Below are 17889 nucleotides of genomic sequence, written 5' to 3'. Positions count from 1 at the left end.
TTTACATAATGTCAAGTGCTATCATATATATAATCTAAATTTGTTTTTCTTCCCTCCAGCATCCAATTATTGATTTAATATCTATCCCTTTATAAAATATAACAAAGTCTTTTGCCTTTTCAATATGAGATAAAGCTCCCTTTATAAAAAAAAAAAAAAAAAGAAAAGAGAGAGAGAAAGCATCAGTGCAAAAATTGCTCCTTCGAAAGACCCTTCAACACTTGTAAAGAGGCTAACTGTAAGTGATCAGGAAACATCTTAACTGCGCAAGAGCAAGAGCTCCATCATCAACCACATTGTTCACTGCATTGGCTTTTTTATGATCTACTACACAACATTACAAGATGTACATGACAGGTTTATTATCCTGTATGTAAAACGAAAAAAAATTAGACACGGTATACCATCCCCACCTCCAGAGTAGATGCATGTGGTACACTTAGTGTATAGGCCGGTGCCCTGCTGTTTCTCCTCAAAAACTCGTACCCATAATTTATTACAAGCTTCTTCAGCATGCTAGACCCTTGCTTGGCTCTAACATAACAATGCCCTAGTATGTAAGCAATCCCAGCTTCCCTAGCTTCCATAAGTTCGTGCAGCTCCTCCCTAGCACCTCTGTTAATCTTCGGGCTATCTGGTACTATAAATCTAACTCTTTTCCGAGGTTGCATCACAGGTGGGGACCTAATCTCCCTCAACTCTGAGGGGCCAGCTGACTCTATTTTGTCAACATCATCCTCCCTCAATTGGATTCCATCTGTATGAGTACAACATGTTCCAACTACTGTCATTTTGTCATCTTCACTCTCCATCTCATCCCTTGCACCATTCGGCTCAGCGTTCCCTGTGCGTATATACTCTGCTATACTACACACAAGATCCTTCTCAAACTCCATGTCATCCTTGTGAACATCACGATATCCATACCGCACAATGCACCTATATAATCTGTATTCTCTTGGGCCAATGTGCCCTATTAGAAACCGTTCCTTGGCTCTAACATGTGGAACAGGGACAGATTTGATGCAGAGGAAGACCAGGACTTGGTGGAATGCTGGAAGGTTGGTAACGAAGTGGGAGAAGATTGCTGGGATTCCAGACACCAGCTCCGTGTGTATGAGGCCAATTCCTCGAACACGCACAATACCGAGGCTGGGACCTAAGCTAAGTAGCCAGTTAATGGAGACCTTGTTTTGGACATCAAATTCGTATGCTTTGAGTGTACCATAGTGCCACACACACATAACGATCAGGAATATGAATGAGAGGGCAATAGGGACCCAGGCCCCTTCCAAGAACTTTATGAGGGAAGCTGAGAAGTAAAGAGCTTCAATTGTGCCAAAAAAGCATACAAAGCATATTGCAAGGAAGACAGTCTTGTGCCAACATAAGACGATAACCAGAGACATCAGGCATGTAGTAACTAGCATGACGGTTATAACTGCCAAACCTGTTTCAAAATAAGCAAGGAATTAAAACAGTAATGAAATTTCAGTCAATCTTTTCACGCAAACTGATTTTTCATGAAGCATTAAGGGAGATTTTAGAACGCTTCAGAATCAGCAGATCAATATCTTGGAATTCATTTGGATAAAACCCGAAATCCTACCATTTTAGCAAACTAAATCTAGGTGAGTTCTTTCACATTACATTAAGGTTTCATTTAAAAGTTTTAAATGAATTCAAATGGACAAATCTAGCTTCTCTTTCTTGTCATATGCTTGCTACACTACTGCACAAGCAGTCAATTCATGCATCTGCATACATACAATTGAATGGCTCCTCATGCAGACAGAATAGTCTATGGACTTTCATGTAATGCCCCTGCCATTTGGGTGCTAGAGTTCATTGATCTTTCGACTCTTACACGTAGGATAATGGGATCCTTCCTCACTACAGCATTCTTAGCACAAATTACTACCAGTACCATGAATTGGCTGGTGTAAAGTCTTAGCATTGAAACTTGTATGGTTAGATTTGGAAAATTCAATTCACACAATACCTCTCACATATTATCATCAAAAGAAATGATCTGATTTCGAAGAGATATGGTTGCATTCATCAAGGCCAATCTCATGGCAAATGCCCTTTGGTAGGTGGTACTGAACAACTAAGTAGCAGACATGTATTTATGATTCTTTGAATAACATGCCGCAAGCTGAAGCTAAAACCTGAAGTTCCCACAGCACAAAGGATGTTTAAACAAACAAACAATATGCGTATTAGATTGCTGTGCACAGGAAAGGACCACACACTTGTGTTCAATACTGTTAACGGTCATACCTGAGGCATTACCCAGACGTTTTGTGTCCCTGAAACCAATAGTAACAGCCAAGCACAACAGCATCAAAGTCCAGTTTATCTCTGGGATATAGATTTGACCATGGATTTTGGATGATGTGTGAACTATTTTGACTCTTGGGAAGCAACCCAGAGCAGAGCACTGTTTGATTATAGAGAATGTTCCAGTGATTATGGCTTGGCTTCCTACTACTGCAGCAAGGATGGCTATAACTAAAACTGGCCATCGTAATTTACCTGAAACAACAACGTTGGTAATTCTGGTCAGTCAACTTGCATAATTATCCAAAGAATTATGCTATCTGTCTTGAAATATTTGTCCTGAATGAGTTTCCTAAAAAGTACCTAGCGGTCTTTTGTGGGACCCACCAGTGAGATTCACCCCACCAATGGTTCACATTATTCAGGAAATTGATTCAGAAAACTTATTTCGAGAAGAATAGCATTAGTCATATCCAAATAATATAATTTTCTTGAAGAAATCTTAAAGGTGCCTACCTGGAACAGACACATAAAATCCAATATGGTAATCATTATCAATAACATGATGCTGAGATAGGTACGCAGCTTGTCCCATATATGCAAGAATCAACGATGGATAAACCAAGGAGGTGAAAGCGATCTGCAGGACATGAAAAACTTTTAGAATAAGGCATTGACTAATGTAATTTCAGGTCATTTAATCCTAACCATATTATTTTTCTTACTTTTAGAATAAGGCATTGACTAATGTAATTTCAGGTCATTTAATCCTAACCATATTATTTTTCTTTTACACATTTATTTCTATATTACTTTTTGAATGGGAATACTTTTTTTAAGTTCTATTTTATGCTGGAAAACAAGACTTTGAGTGCTTCTTCTGATATCATGAAAGAAAAATAAATTATGTGTCTTGTCCAAAACTGTATGCAGGGAGATTTAGTATTGTGCCGCACAGGATTCATGGTGAACTAGAGTTTGGTAAATGCTTAATCAAAGTAGCTTAGGAACTTGTTTTGTAGAAAATGGGATGTCATTATAGCTGTGAAAAGTACCTGGGGTACCGTCGCAAGAAGAATTTAGGAGGACGAGACAGAACTTGGTGACAAGAGAGAAAAGAAATACCCTAGGCCACAACCCCAAACTAAACCAAAATACTCATTAATTCCATTAGTTACTTACAGTTACAATTGCACGATCAAAATCCTAGTAAGGCATCGAGATAATGCAAGATAGGAACTCACAAAGCTCAAACCACATAAATCAACTTGCTGCCCTGTAAGAGCAAGTGATGCAGAATGAAAGTAGTAGATCTGACAACTAATATTGTGACGGGCAAACCAACTTAATTCAGTACAGAAAGCTTCATCTAAGTAGAATTGAGTTCTTTAAGAGTATATATACCTGGATTGATAATTGAGAAAAGTGTCCTAGATCAGCAAACATAGCTTCTGAGCCTGTATTTGAAAAAAAAAAAAAAACCAAGAGGATGGTTAGCGAACGATGTTCCAGTGATTATGGCTTGGCTTCCTCTTTGCCTGTAAATGGCCTAAAAGAAGCAGTCAATCCAATAATACCTGTTATACATAACAAAATCCCACCCAAGGACATCCAACCTCCTCGTTGAGTCTTCCTCAAAAACTTGTACATGTAGTAGGGTGATAGAGCTTGATAAACATGAGGATTCCAGTGTATGATGTTATATATCCCAATGGCACTGATGCACAAAAGCCACATGAGAACAACTGGTGCAAACAAGAACCCAACTCTGTGGGTGCCATAATGCTGAAGGGCAAACAAGCAAATGAGTATGGTGCACGCAACTGGAACTTCCACATCTGCAAAATTATTGAATTTTTCAGATGGCAATATCACAGTAAGAGGCAAGTCATGTACGGTATGCACAGTGCCGACGGTGATAGCAGTACGAATAAGAAAAGAAGCAGCCTCATATGAAAGAGACTGCTTTTTCAAACTTGGAAATTCTGTTTGGCATTTTTCTACAGGATGGTCACATTTGTCGTACTTTCTGCAGTTTCAATTTGAATTTGTCAACATTATTTTTTTCCTTATTGAGCATCGCAGCAATGGAAAATTTTCCAATCAAGCACATTATTTCGCATTAAATATTTTAGAGAAAATAAAGTGGGGAGAGAGATGAAGAGTTCATCTAGCATGATCAAATTCTAGAGTTGTGTCAAACAAATGCCAGTTTAGCATATTAATTGGCACAATTTTGCATAATTGCCAAAGTAGAATCAGGAGATCCATCCTGCAGTTCTTCGATTTTGGCAAACAGGATGCATATTTACTTACATAGACATGAAAATAAGCAAGTTTCACAAGTTCTAAAGAAAAAAAATAAAATCAAGAGAACAGGACGCATTATGAAGTTGACGGAACCTAGAGAATAACTCAAGCACAAAGATGAGCTCCAAATTGCTTATCACGGCATTGAATTCCAACCAAAAGGTACTCCAATGAAGAGAACTTCCAGAAGAAACCTTGAGAGAAAGCAAAAGCAGTAACCTTACCCACTCAAGCCAGTTGACCATAATTAATCTACTACAAAGAATGTAATCGTATTCATTGAAAAAGGACATTGGAAGTCCAAACAGAAAATGAGAAAAGAAGCGGCAAGTATCTTACATTTGTGATGCTCTTTTGCCATGGAAAGCTCAAGGCCAGAAACCGCAGAGAAAACTGTACGCATGGTATCCAACGGTCACACAAACAATACAATTGGAGCCTAAAAAATAAAAACAGAAAGTTTACAAGCTAGAAGTGATCTAATAAGTGATAATTACCAGAAAGCGCAGGTGTAAGGACACCATCACCAATGACCATACAAGTCCCAATCAAAGCCAACAAAAGCAAGAACCTCTGCAACACCCTGTGCTTCTCGAGAGTAGATTTCAATCTTAATCCAAAAGCAGTTGTTGGGGTCAAACAAGTATTAGCAGCATCCTTCTTGTACTCATAGAGCTCTTCATCAGCCACCTGGCAATTGGGGAGTGAGTTGATTCGGGCATGTCGACACAGCAAGGAGTAGAGAGCAAAAGTACCTCCTTCACCATTATCATCAGCTTTTAACACTATAAACACGTATTTTAACAAAGGGACCAAGGTGAGGGTCCAGAAAACAAAAGAGAGCACGCCATAAATCTCTTCATTTGTCTCAGAATGTTGAATATCTTCAGCAAACGTGCTCTTGTACACATACAGCGGCGAAGTACTTAAATCTCCATACACAACTCCTAGACTTTGATATGCCAAAGTTAACACTGTCTTCCATGATTCTTTCTGAAACACACCCAAAAAAAAAATATATACATGATTCTTCTTCTGCAACAAAGGTTAATAATAATACTAAAAAAAGAAGTCACCTTCAAATGGTTTTGAAAAACCCCAGATTCCAGATCCATGATGGGACTGAGAGGGAAGCTTTCACAGGTTGTAATATTCGTTTCGACGATGACCCATTTGTTCAAAACTAACAAAAATGGAGGAGATTTAATTTGAAAAACTGCAGGCCAGGAGAAAGATATCTGTTTTCTTCATTTGGCTGAGAACAGAGCACTAATGCTGAATGTCGACAGCAGAGCAGTTGAACAACCACGAATAAAGCATCACAAGCAGAAGCACGAAATGCTAAAATAAATGTGTTGCGTGCCTTTTTTTAAGAGAGAAAAAAGCTTTGAGAGAGACATAAATTAGGTAGTGCTTCCATGCCTACAAGAAAAGGCAAAAAACTAAAAACAAACAAAGCAAGAAAGAAATTAGGTGGTGAGGATTTTTTTTGTTTCCTCATTCAGAGGGCATTTTCTTTATGGTAAATTACTTGTTTAGTCCCTGGGATTTTATTGCAATTATAACCCAGTCCTTTTAAAACAAAATCTACAGCTTAAGCCCTTCACTCTCCGTTGAACATTGTCTTACTGAAAATATCAGTTTGTTTTCTTGCTACATACCAAACTCACCCTTTGAAAATTTAAACTCTGATAGAAAACTAGCATCGTGCTCGTTTAGAGAAGAACATGAGTTGGATTACTAAGGGACTAGTTTGTGGTTTTTCAAATACAAAGAACTAAGTTATAATCATTCTCAAAACCAAGTGATTATTATTTACTTCTTTTTTTCTTTATAAATTTATATCGAGAACTCTATTGTGATTTGAACAGGTGGAGCGAAGGGTGGTGCAGTCCTGATGTGCTCTCCAATTGAGCCATCAGACTCGGGCATCTTTTGAAAACTCCGTTGGCTTCTATCTCCTCCTCCTCCCTTAGCTTTGTGTAAATCATGTCGGAGTGGTGTTTGACATGAAACATGTTGTTGCAAGAGATAAAAATGGATTGCATGTGTTTAATTTTTTTTATAGATTTTTGTTTCTCAACAAACAAGTGGAAAAGAAGGAAGAAAGAGTAGCACGATTACGTGCATCTGTAAGGATTCCCTCAACAAACATGTGAAACAGAGCAATGGAGCACTGTTTTTTTTTTAATTATCAAAAAGTTTTCTAACTTGAAATAATCTAATTCTATTGATTATATGGAAGTATTTAATTATGGATTAGGGTTTTATTTACTTACGGAAATCAATCAATCAATCAATCATTGTAACTGAAAATTTTCAATCATATATGTTAAATGTGTGAACTTGGGGCGGTTATAGAAAAACCCTAATTGCCTGGTGTTAGGATAGCTCCATCTCTTCGCCAAAACAAGAAACCCTTGAAAGCCTCGGAGGTTTCTAGCACGGGGATTTGTGAGAGGAGATGGAAAGTGTGACAGAGTGACCGGAGTGGATGTAACCCTAGCCGATCAACTGTGTGACAGAGTGGATATTTACTGAGTTGTTTAGACTAACAAACATTTAAATTAGTAACTTCAGATTTAAAGAATCAAATTCTCGTGATTGGACCAGAGATGGAGTTAGGGTTCTTAGCTGACTCGAGGAAGGATCTTTGAGAAATCACTTGGCCTTTGAAAACTTCTTGCAGTGGTAAAAGAAGTTCCCAGTCCAACTAGAGTACTCTCATGCCTGGATTTAGGATATATATATATATATATATATAATAATAAAAAAAGCGGGAAAATATTTGGTTTGGTGCTCACATTATTACTACTGGTAAATTAGGGACACATGCAAAATAAACACCAAGTAGACAGATAAAGAAAGATATGTGATGCGGCTTTTAGATAAATAAATACCAGATCGGTGCCCGCGCCCGCGCAATATGCCATGAGCCAGGTTAGTTTTTTAATACGAGTAAAAACCATAGTATTAAGACCTGGCCAGCTTCAAGTTTTAAATTTTAATAGGTTACTGGGTTGGTTGGGTTATTTTTTTTAATTAAAATAATATTATTTTAGTAAAATAAAAAAAATCATGTAATGCTGTGCATATTAAAAAACAAATTTCATCCGTAAAAAAAAAAGAAAATGAATTGGAAAAACTTTTAAATTTAAATGCATAATTAAAAAAATAATTATCATTTAAAATAAATTCTCTAAATAAAATAAAAGAGGAGAGGAGCACTAATTTAAATATAAATTAAAAAAACAAAGAAAAAAAGTAAAAGATAGGCACTACCGGGTTTGGAAAACTAGGTCAGCCTACCTAGTCTATTTTATCCAGACTTACGTAATTAAATTGATTGAATAAAAAAAAAAAATCATGTAATGCCGTGCATATTAAAAATATCATCTAATTTTTTATTTTGAAAAAAAAATTTCATCCATAAAAAAAGAAAATGAATTGGAAAAACTTTTAAATTTAAATGCATAATTAAAAAAATAATTATCATTTAAAATAAATTCTCTAAATAAAATAAAAGAGGAGAGGAGCACTAATTTAAATATAAATTAAAAAAACAGAGAAAAAAAGTAAAAGATAGGCACTACTAGGTCTGGAAAGCTAGACCAACCTACCTTGTCTATTTTATCAAGACTTACGTAATTGAATTGATTGAATAAAATAAAAAAAATCATGTAATACCGTGCATATTAAAAATATTATCTAATTTTTTATTTTGAAAAACAAATTTCATCCATAAAAAAGAAAATGAATTGGAAAAACTTTTAAATTTAAATGCATAATTAAAAAAATAATTATCATTTAAAATAAATTCTTCAAATAAAATAAAAGAGGATAGAAGCACTAATTTAAATATAAATTAAAAAAATAGAAAGAAAAAAAATAAAAAATAGGCATTGCTATGTCTGGAAAGTTAGGCCAACCCATCTAATCTATTTTATCAAGACTTGCATGATTAATTTTTTTTTTTTTTTGTAAACAGGGCGTACGATGTCGTTTCAAAATCTATGACAATCCATCCATAATAATATTTATACAATGAAAAATCTACAGTAATACTTAATTATTGCGTGACCATGAGCAAATACTGCAAGAAATAAAGTAAAAAAAATATATAACTGAAATTTATTAAGGATTCTCATAATAATTATTATCTTTCAGTGAATGAATATTTGTATATCGTAATAGTTTCATGTTGGAGTGTAATTTCCTAAGAATATTCTGTAGCTTAATGGAATATTCGAGGCAGGTAAAGGGGTTTTCTTGAACGATGGATAAATTATAGCTTTCTCTACCTCAAAGCTATTTATTGTTAACTCACAAACCACTTAATATTTATACTATGATAGTTCGGATCCATGAAATCCTCTTTGATTTTCTTTCTTTGTTTGAATATTCAGCTGTTCATGGATAGCCTTTCTAAATACAAGCTGGTTATTTCCTGTTAATTTACTAAATCAAGTACAGGAAGATTCTGGACCACGTTACAGGATCCCGAGTTTTCATTTTGGAAAGATAAAGGTGTTAAAGACGACTGCTACATGGCACGTCGAAACAATAATTGTGTTATCTGAGAGGCAAGTCTGGGTGTCTACGTGTGTGTGTGTGTGTGTGTGTGTGTCAACAGTGATACATCCACCACTCTGATTGCAATTAAAATTTGATTTCTGGAACGTGCCAGAAGACTTCAATGACGAAGACTCCTCCAAGTTGCGTATGCATAATGCATCCATCCGAGAGCAAATGGCACCTCTTGACGCTGATGCTTCGAAACAGCAAGGATAAGCAAAGTTAGACTGGTAGTGTCTTTATGCCTTTGCTTTTTAGGAAAAGACAAGAAAAAATCGACCCCGGGATCTAACTATTTTTCCTACCACTTGTTTTGATTCCACTCCAGAAATGTTAAAGAAAGGATGCCAATAAAGAAAAGGAAGAGGAAAAGAAAGGGAAAAGGTCCACCGTATAGTTTACTTCGAAGTTTGGACTTCGATTTGTCTACACGTTCATTAGACCTGGACCGACATCCCGTAGAAATTAATAAAATCTAGAGGCTAGGTTCTACATCTTGATTCTTCATCAACGTCAGCACTCAGAGCGTAAGTTTTAATCTGCTGGAAGAAAACATGCACCAGACCATTTAATGGCTCGAGACACTTACGAAGAAAAAAGAGAGCATTGTTTCAGGAAGCTTCCAGTCCAGGGGATTGGGGGAGACATAACACGTCTCGAGAGTCTTTCATAGCATACCAAATGAAATGATCCACAGAATCAATTGTTGATCCGAGTTGAAACTTGAAAGGTTATATGGAGATGACCACATATTAGAAGAAGGCAAGCATGTCAGGAAGCAATTCATCAAGAATTCTACATGAACGCTACAATACACCCAGATGCAACTGTAATGCTAATATTATTATTTTCCATTGTTTGTTTCCGCAAGTTTAATTTAAAGCTTCAAGTGGTGAGACTGCAACGGGTAGCTAACACCGACAAAAAAAAAATAAAAAAAATTACCAGACAGTCTTGAATGAAAAAAACGATTTAGACCATGTATGTCATCCCGACTTGCAAGATATTCATGTGGGGTACACTCATATTAGCAGCACCAGCTCTACAGTTTTTCCTCAAGAATGCGTAAAAGTAGTTAATAACCAGTTTCTTGAAGAAAAAAGAGTTTTTCTTTGCCCTCACATCCCCGTGAGCCAGTAAATAAGTAAATCCCGAATCCATTGCTTCTCGAAGTGCTGAAAGCTCATACTCCAGACTTGGGTCTTCATCCAGGGACATAACACTAGAGGGAAATGCTGATGAAGTTTCTTCGGAAATAGAACTTCCTGGGTCTTCCAGTCTTTGATCATGCATTAAAGGAACCCTAAGTTCATCTGTCCCATCACCACCTGCAGCTCCAGAATCCCTTGACCTCTCGGAAGCATTATCAAAGTACTCGTTCAAATTGCTCTCGATGGCAAGATCTTGAGCCTCTCTTCTCAGAAACTTCTCAAGGCTATCCACCAAAAGTTGCTCAAACACATGGTGACCTTCCTTTCTGACATCTTTGTAACCGTATCGGGCAACGCAGCGGAACATATGGTAGTCCTTTGGACAAACTCTTCGGAAAAGAAACCTTTCCTCTTGAGGAACTACTGGAACAGGGACATACTTGATACAAACAAATACTATAGTAGAGTGGATTGCTGGAAGGCTCAGCAGGAACTGCCCAAAAATTGAGGGAACACCTTGGACAAGCTCATTGTACAGCAATCCGATTCCTGGAACTCTTACAGTTCCGAGGGTGGAACCAAGCTCAAGCATAAAATCCATGGAAATCTTCTCTCTTACCTCACTCTGGTACTTCAACACGCTCCCATAATTCCAAGTGTACATCACACATAGAAAGAACGTGGCAAAAGCAAGCGGAAGCCAGCCACCCTCTAAGATTTTCGACAGAACTGCAGACAAGTAAATGAGTTCAATAGATCCAAACACTAACGGGAAACACAAAGCCAAAAACAAGTTGGTCCGCCAAATTAGTAGCATCACAAGTGTGACCAGCGTGGTGCTCACAATCATCACACCAACTTCAGCTATGCCTGCAAGAACAACACAAGTTCAATTAGAAAGCCCAGAATTGTAGGATTAGTAACGAGTATTAACCCAGTCCCTCTCTTCAAGGAAATCACTAGATTCACAGGGGAAGATTTAAAAACGACTTAACATGCTATATTGGAAAGCAACAATTTTCCAACTGGAAATCATTTGGCACCAGCAGGGTTTTCTGCTCCAGAAAATTTCCAAGGAAAATTTTAAATGTTGAAAAAAGAACACTTTTTGAAGATGGAGAAGCAGGAAAATACTTAACCATATGCATTGGCAATATCCGTGGTTCTTTGAAAGATGGAAACCACAATGATGCACATTATCATTAGAAAATAATTGATGACAGGGATATAAATCTGGCCCATCAGCTTCCTTGAGGTGTGAACAATCTTCAGCCTTGGGAAGCATCCAAGAGCCATTGCTTGTTTAACACATGAAAACGTAGCAGATATCATTGCTTGGCTGGCAATCATGGCAGCGAGTGTGGCAATGACAAAGACTGGCCAGAACAGGCTCCCTGTTATTCATGAGATTTAGGAACCGTGTCAAAATTTGCATCCAGCATATAGACATTTTGATTTGAGACAATTTAGTAGGGGAATAAACTAATGTTAGTATTCATTCTAGTGGCAAAAGTCACCTGGAACAGAATCATAGAATATTCTGCTTGCAGAATCAGGATATTTCATTAAATATGAAGCCTGGCCCATGTAAGCCAAAAGAAGACAGGGAAACACTACACAAGTAAAGGCAATCTGTGCAAGCAGTAAAGAGTAATTAGGCGAAATATATGAAGTGAATCTTCAAGAAAGAGAAGAAATTCAGGGAAGCAGAACTAAACCTGTATGGATTGTACTGAAAAATGCCCCAAGTCAGCAAACATCGCTTCAGCTCCTGAAACGACATACAGACATGTTGTGGCATCAAACAGGTATCTTTTCTATAATACCACATGACAGGCTCAAAGATGGAATAGAAAAGGTTGGTTGTCATTTTCACTTTGAAGCAAGACTGATGCATTAATCAGCCTTAGTACTTTATAGTTGCTGTCTCCAAACCTAATTTGAAATAATCAATATAGCAGCCCAAAAAAAACACCTAATTTACTCTATCAGGGTATCTTTGCATTACTTAGACCACCTAACATTAAAGAAACAATGTGTTCCAAGAGATATAAGAGAGGCAAGCAAGCAACAGATCAGAACATTCTCCTGTCAAAGGAAGCAATGTGGACGGTTAAAAATAAAATGAAATGAACTGGATCACCCAAATGTCTGTACCAAGAACAGAGTTGACACCAGTACCTGTCGGCGTGTCTATTCATTCAATGACTGATAGGGATCTGCGTCCCTAAACGAACAATTTATGAGAGACTTTTTCACACCAGGAATGATTGATATGCTAGAACAATTTTATCAGTCATATGGAAACATTAGCACACCAGAGGTTCAGGTAGAGTGATCTTTATACCAGGAGAAAATCAGTGGATGCCTTGCCAGCTAAAGTCATATGGGTTAATCTATAGATTAACACAGTAACCAGGGTTCCTAACCTGCTAGTGTGGGTAGCATACTTCAAAAACAATGAGCAAGGATGAGTACATCTTCTCTTACTGAGGAAAGATGTCTCCAGTAGATCCGATAAGACTGGGGAAGCTGAGGAAGATAAGAATGTAGCTAACCCACTAGTAGTGCTCACAGTTTAGGACAGTACGCACCTGTAATGCACAGAACGCAACCACCAAGAGCTGACCAAGCAGCACTACTGTTTTTCTTGAAGAAGAAATAGATGTAGGCTGGATTGAGTGCTTTGAGGACGCTGATATCATGCTTCACTAGATTGTAAATCCCAATAGCACCCAGAGAAAAGAACCACAGAGCAAGTACAGGAGCAAACATGAAACCCACCTTCCCAGTTCCAAACCGCTGTATGTTGAAAATCCCCAAAAGGATTATGATTGAGACAACCACCACAGCACCTATAGACAAAACCAGTGAGATTTGAGCTATTTTGGTTCCAAAATTCATTATTGGTTGCATCTACAATAGCCAGGGAAAAGATATATAATTGGAAGTCTCCCCAGAATTGGATCGTTTCTATTCTGTTTTGTTTGTTAAAAAATACAAATGTACAGTAAAGTGCATTCTAAGGAGTTAACTAGATAGCTAATTCCAGCAATATAGTGGATTCATAATAAAATAACTTTCCTACTAACATGGATCCACCCCAATATCATCAGATTTGTATAAAACTTGCTATCCCTTTGTGCATGCTGGCCCAACAAAACAAGCAGTCCACAATATAAGCCTAGATTTCACACATGCTAGGGGAGCTCTCAGACTGCAACAACATTTCATGGTGAAAAAAAAGGGTATAAAAAAAACTTTAATAACATCACATATGGATATGTGACCCATGATAAATATTTCAGTTCTTTACTACAGGCCTCAAACAGTCAAGTGACCACACATGCATCTAGAGAAGTTATAGAAAACAAGAAAAAAGATACCTACTTGTACCAAAGCCGGATATTTCACCTTGCAGACCACTCACAGCAGACATCACTGCATGAGAGATGCCATGATTGTGCATAAGTTTCACTCTAGGCAATCAGAATTGATTCTATTTCAAAAAATAAAATAAAATAACATTGAAATGGCAATAAAACACTCCACCATGATTGTTGATACAGAGCACCAACAAACAAGTTCAAAAGGCCTCATCCCCCTAGTTTGATAATGTATTTCCAAAGTGCTTTTGGACCTAGAAAACATCAAATTGATGCCTTTTCAGTCCATAAGCACTTTTGCAGATGCACATGAAATGCATTACTAAACACACAATTCTAGATTAATATTGAAATGAAATCAACAGCAAATGATGTTTTCATGAAAATAGTTCTCTTAAACAAAAGCTTCCACCTGTTTGGAAGTTGCAACCACTCCACCTATCACACGGACAAGCAAGCCAAACAAAAACATTTTTACTGTATAAGTTTGATTTCAATGAATCAGCACTCGTGATTTATCCAATAGGAAATTCTACCTGGTTCTTCGCATAAATTCATCAAATTGGACTTTGACGAGAAATCCTTAAATGCCCACAGTTATGTAGCATGTACAGTCAGAACCTTATTTTCTTCTTCTTCTTCTTCTTTAGTGATATTCAGAAGCTTAGTTTCTAAGAGGCTAGTACCTTCAGATTTTGTTTGCATTCACGAAATGTTTTGCAGGAATTTCCAATTTTTTATGAAATCTCATAGCTTTTGATTGATAGCACCTTCACTATTGAATATTCTCCAGTTCTAAATGGTGGATGGAAAATAGAAATCCACAAGTTGTAAGACCATATGCAATTAGAAAATTCCCAAACGTTTTGATTAAGTGCATATACTGTTTAGTGGCTGGCTACCTGCCAATGACACAACACACATTGATGTACCTGACATCGCGGGGGTTAGAATACCATCTCCTATGACCATAGAAGTTCCTGTCAGAACCAAAAGCAAAAGCACAGTTTTCAAGGATGATCTTTTCTCCAAAGTTTCTTTTATGTTTAAAGCCCTTTCCAGTTCTGGAGTTGGTAATTTGAGCCTAAAACTTGAAATATTTTCATCAGCTGGCTGTCGATTTGGCAGCATATTGACCTTTGCATATCTGCAAATCAGTGAATACAGAGCAAATGTTCCTCCTGCAATCAGAATTATCGATGTGTTAATCAATACAGGATCCATGAGATTTCTAGCAATAAAGCAAGAAGAAACTGATCAATTTGAAAAGAGATCTCTTACCTTCCCCGTTATCATTTGCTTTGAGCACTACAAAAACATATTTTGCTAGTGGAATGAGAGCAATTGTGTAAATAACTAGGGATAAAGCTCCCAGGACATCAACTTCTGACCTGATGGGCACCTTACTGAAAACATCAGTAAAGACATAAAGAGGGCTTGTACCCAAGTCACCGTACACCACACCAAGTGTCTGGAAGGCCAATGCAAGATTTTGCCAAACTGAAAGGTCCTAATGTATTAAAGTAATGGTTCAGTAATAGAAAAAAAATCAGATCTCATGGACTCGCAAATTTTTCTTTGTATCCTAGCAAACCACTTTTGGCTGCTTGTCAAAGCGGGTTGGATCTTTATGAATGCCTAGAAGTTATATTTGGGACTTATATAAGCTCCTCACCTTCCAACTCCTTTTTGGCCGTGCTCTCTTTCCATGGATTCTAAGCACGACTGCAGAAAAGGTGCTGTTTATAGAATTCCTAAAAATTGCGCAAAGTATTTTAGTATAATAATCTGGAAATATTTTAGTCCTCGCCAAATGTTTGCTAAACTAACTACGAAGAATCAGACCAAGAAAAAATTTGCAGTCTGTGATAAGTGGTCATGAATTCCATAGGTTGGGGTAAAACCATGCCAGATTGAATGCTCTTCCCCACAATCGCCACTGATAAAACCCCTTCACATGCTCAGCTTACTCCAAAACAAAAGGCAATAAATGGGAAAATTGCAAACTATACGAACTATAATAATGGTGGTGTTTATCAATTCCCTACCTTTATCATTGGTCACAACTCACAAATTTCACGAGGAACTCAATTTTATAGCATTTTGCCCAAATTTACAACTACACAAGCACGAATATACATCGAGGGAAAAGTATGATAGCCATTAAAAAAATTGTAATTAGTAAATGGTGATGATAATTTAATTATGAGTACCTTGGAGTGGTGGTGGTGAGCACCAGCAATCTCCATGGCTTCAACATCAAAAGAATCAACTCTTTTGGGCTTCTTAACCAGCCTCCTCCTAATAGATCCATACCCTTGGCCGCTATCATTCTCATCAAGCAAAGACCAAGGAGGTGACTCTGAGTCAACTTCACTACCATCCACCCACCTCGACTCGCCAACACCACCACCACCACCATCAACGATGCCATCGTTACTACTACCCACCAACCTCACACTGCTCTCTTCAATCCGATCATCATCTCCTTCCATATTTCTGCAAAACCACCCACTTTAAGAACAAAACCTATATTATATATTCAGTAATCACAGATTGAAGCAGTCATTGGAGGGTGTAGCACTGGATTTTAGGAGACACTGAATGGTACTAAATTTGAGTTGCTAAGATAATATAAAATAATAACAATAACAAGACGAGGGACAAAGAAGATAACAACAGCACCAATTATAAGTAACGGACAAAAAGCAGTGTTATTTTCAGACATCGTCTCACCAATAGATAACCTTCCTATCAAATGTAACGGAACACGTTGACTTGACGGTTTGTTGCCTTATACATTTAAGGGCCCGTTTGTTAGCGTGGGTCACCGCATTAACAAACACTTTATTTTCTCTGAGAGAGATAGTTTATCTGTACCTTGTAAATTAAATTCTGTTAAATTAATTTATGTGTTTGAAATCTATTTTTTTACAAAAAATTAGATGACAGAGCCTCTAATTTTCTATAAAAATTCAATTTTAATTAACATTGAAATTTTTTTTAAAAAAATACTCCATCTTTCTTTCCTTCTGGAACCCCTGCAAAATAGCTTCTCATTCTCAGTGAAAACCCCCCCTCTCCTTTCTGTCTCTTCTTCTAGCACAGCTTCAACAAAAAGCTTTGGCCCAAGAATACCTGAATTGGAAAAGGATATTGACGAGCCTGTCTTCCAACAGGTTAGCGGTCCTCCCTAATGGTCCTATGTTGTTGTTGTTGTTGTGTGGTGTTACTCCATATTGTTTCTGTGTAGTGTTCTTCAAAAGGGCAAATGACCAGATTTCTTCCCAGTTATTTCCTGTAATCTTGATAGGGAAGGAAACAAGTATCAATAATAATAATAATGCCTTTTTAGACGACGACTTTGCAGTCATAAGTCCATCGTGCCCTTTTTTATACCGGGAAGACGCTGTAGTAATGTTTGCCATATCATAACTGTTAAATCCCAAGCTGGTTTTTCTTCTCTCGATTGAATGCGCAGGAACATGAACTGGGTGTGGCTTTTTCTTAGTTTCATGAAAGATAATTTAGGTTTTGGTGTCTTGTTTTTGTTTCTCTCTTTTTTGTTTTCTCGAGTGTTTTCAATATCGGACCCGGCCAAGCTTAAAACCAAAAAAGCACAGTCCCTTTCTTTCTTTTGATTGATCTTTTTGTTCCCTATACTTGGTCCACCCTATACATGCATGGGTCTAATCACTTTTTTAAAATAAAAACAAATGTAAAGACACGAGGAAGTTAAAAATTTGATGTGTGGTATATTATGGGATGTCGTGGAATGCAATGCAAATCACCTGTTTTTTTTTTAAACAAATTATATATATATATAATAAAATTTTTTATATATTTTTAGATGGTTTTAACGTGCAGATATTAAAAATAATTTTTAAAAAATAAAAAAATATTATTTTAATATATTTCTAAATAAAAAATACTTTGAATCGTTATCACAATTTCAAATCGATCCATATCTAAATAAGATAGTGTCGCTTACTTGCCGACTCATGTAACATACACGTTTGTCACTTTTATTTTTTTTATTTTATATTTATTAAAATATTAAATTTTTCCTATTTTTACTTGGTAATAATAAAAAAGTCCGGATGAAAATTTTAAAAACAATTCCTTGAAGTCCAATTAAAGAAATCTTGCTTTTAACGACAATTCAGATATTTTACTATACTTTT

General features: G+C 36.7%; 2 protein-coding genes across 4 annotated transcripts; both read right to left on the bottom strand.

Annotated features, from left to right (window-relative positions):
• Positions 1 to 184: 184 nt before the first annotated feature.
• Positions 185 to 6041, bottom strand: LOC133697133 (potassium transporter 6-like). The gene is made up of 8 exons (XM_062119512.1): positions 5670 to 6041; positions 5091 to 5586; positions 4933 to 4986; positions 3861 to 4121; positions 3688 to 3740; positions 2800 to 2923; positions 2284 to 2538; positions 185 to 1450 (listed from the first exon to the last, which is right to left on the bottom strand). Exons 1-8 carry the CDS (start codon positions 5706 to 5708, stop codon positions 390 to 392), a joined length of 2343 nt encoding a protein of 780 aa, XP_061975496.1. The 5' UTR covers positions 5709 to 6041; the 3' UTR covers positions 185 to 389.
• Positions 6042 to 9990: 3949 nt separating this feature from the next.
• On the bottom strand, positions 9991 to 16396 carry LOC133696771 (putative potassium transporter 12). Of its 3 annotated transcripts, XM_062119047.1 has the most exons (10): positions 15919 to 16396; positions 15381 to 15459; positions 14987 to 15215; positions 14638 to 14886; positions 13710 to 13760; positions 12914 to 13174; positions 12038 to 12090; positions 11837 to 11951; positions 11459 to 11713; positions 9991 to 11189 (listed from the first exon to the last, which is right to left on the bottom strand). In XM_062119047.1, exons 1-10 carry the CDS (start codon positions 16137 to 16139, stop codon positions 10141 to 10143), a joined length of 2562 nt encoding a protein of 853 aa, XP_061975031.1. In that variant the 5' UTR covers positions 16140 to 16396; the 3' UTR covers positions 9991 to 10140. The 3 variants fall into 3 exon arrangements, with proteins under 3 accessions (XP_061975031.1, XP_061975032.1, XP_061975033.1); XM_062119048.1 differs by lacking the exon at positions 15381 to 15459 and having other exon boundaries at positions 15919 to 16394; XM_062119049.1 differs by lacking the exons at positions 14987 to 15215; positions 15381 to 15459; positions 15919 to 16396 and adding an exon at positions 13872 to 13959 and having other exon boundaries at positions 14638 to 14682.
• Between the last annotated feature and the right edge of the window lie 1493 nt (positions 16397 to 17889).

This window comes from Populus nigra, chromosome 6 (genome assembly GCF_951802175.1).
Source record: "Populus nigra chromosome 6, ddPopNigr1.1, whole genome shotgun sequence".
Classification (NCBI taxonomy): Eukaryota; Viridiplantae; Streptophyta; class Magnoliopsida; order Malpighiales; family Salicaceae; genus Populus; species Populus nigra.
This window is presented reverse-complemented; position numbering and strand designations above follow the sequence as displayed.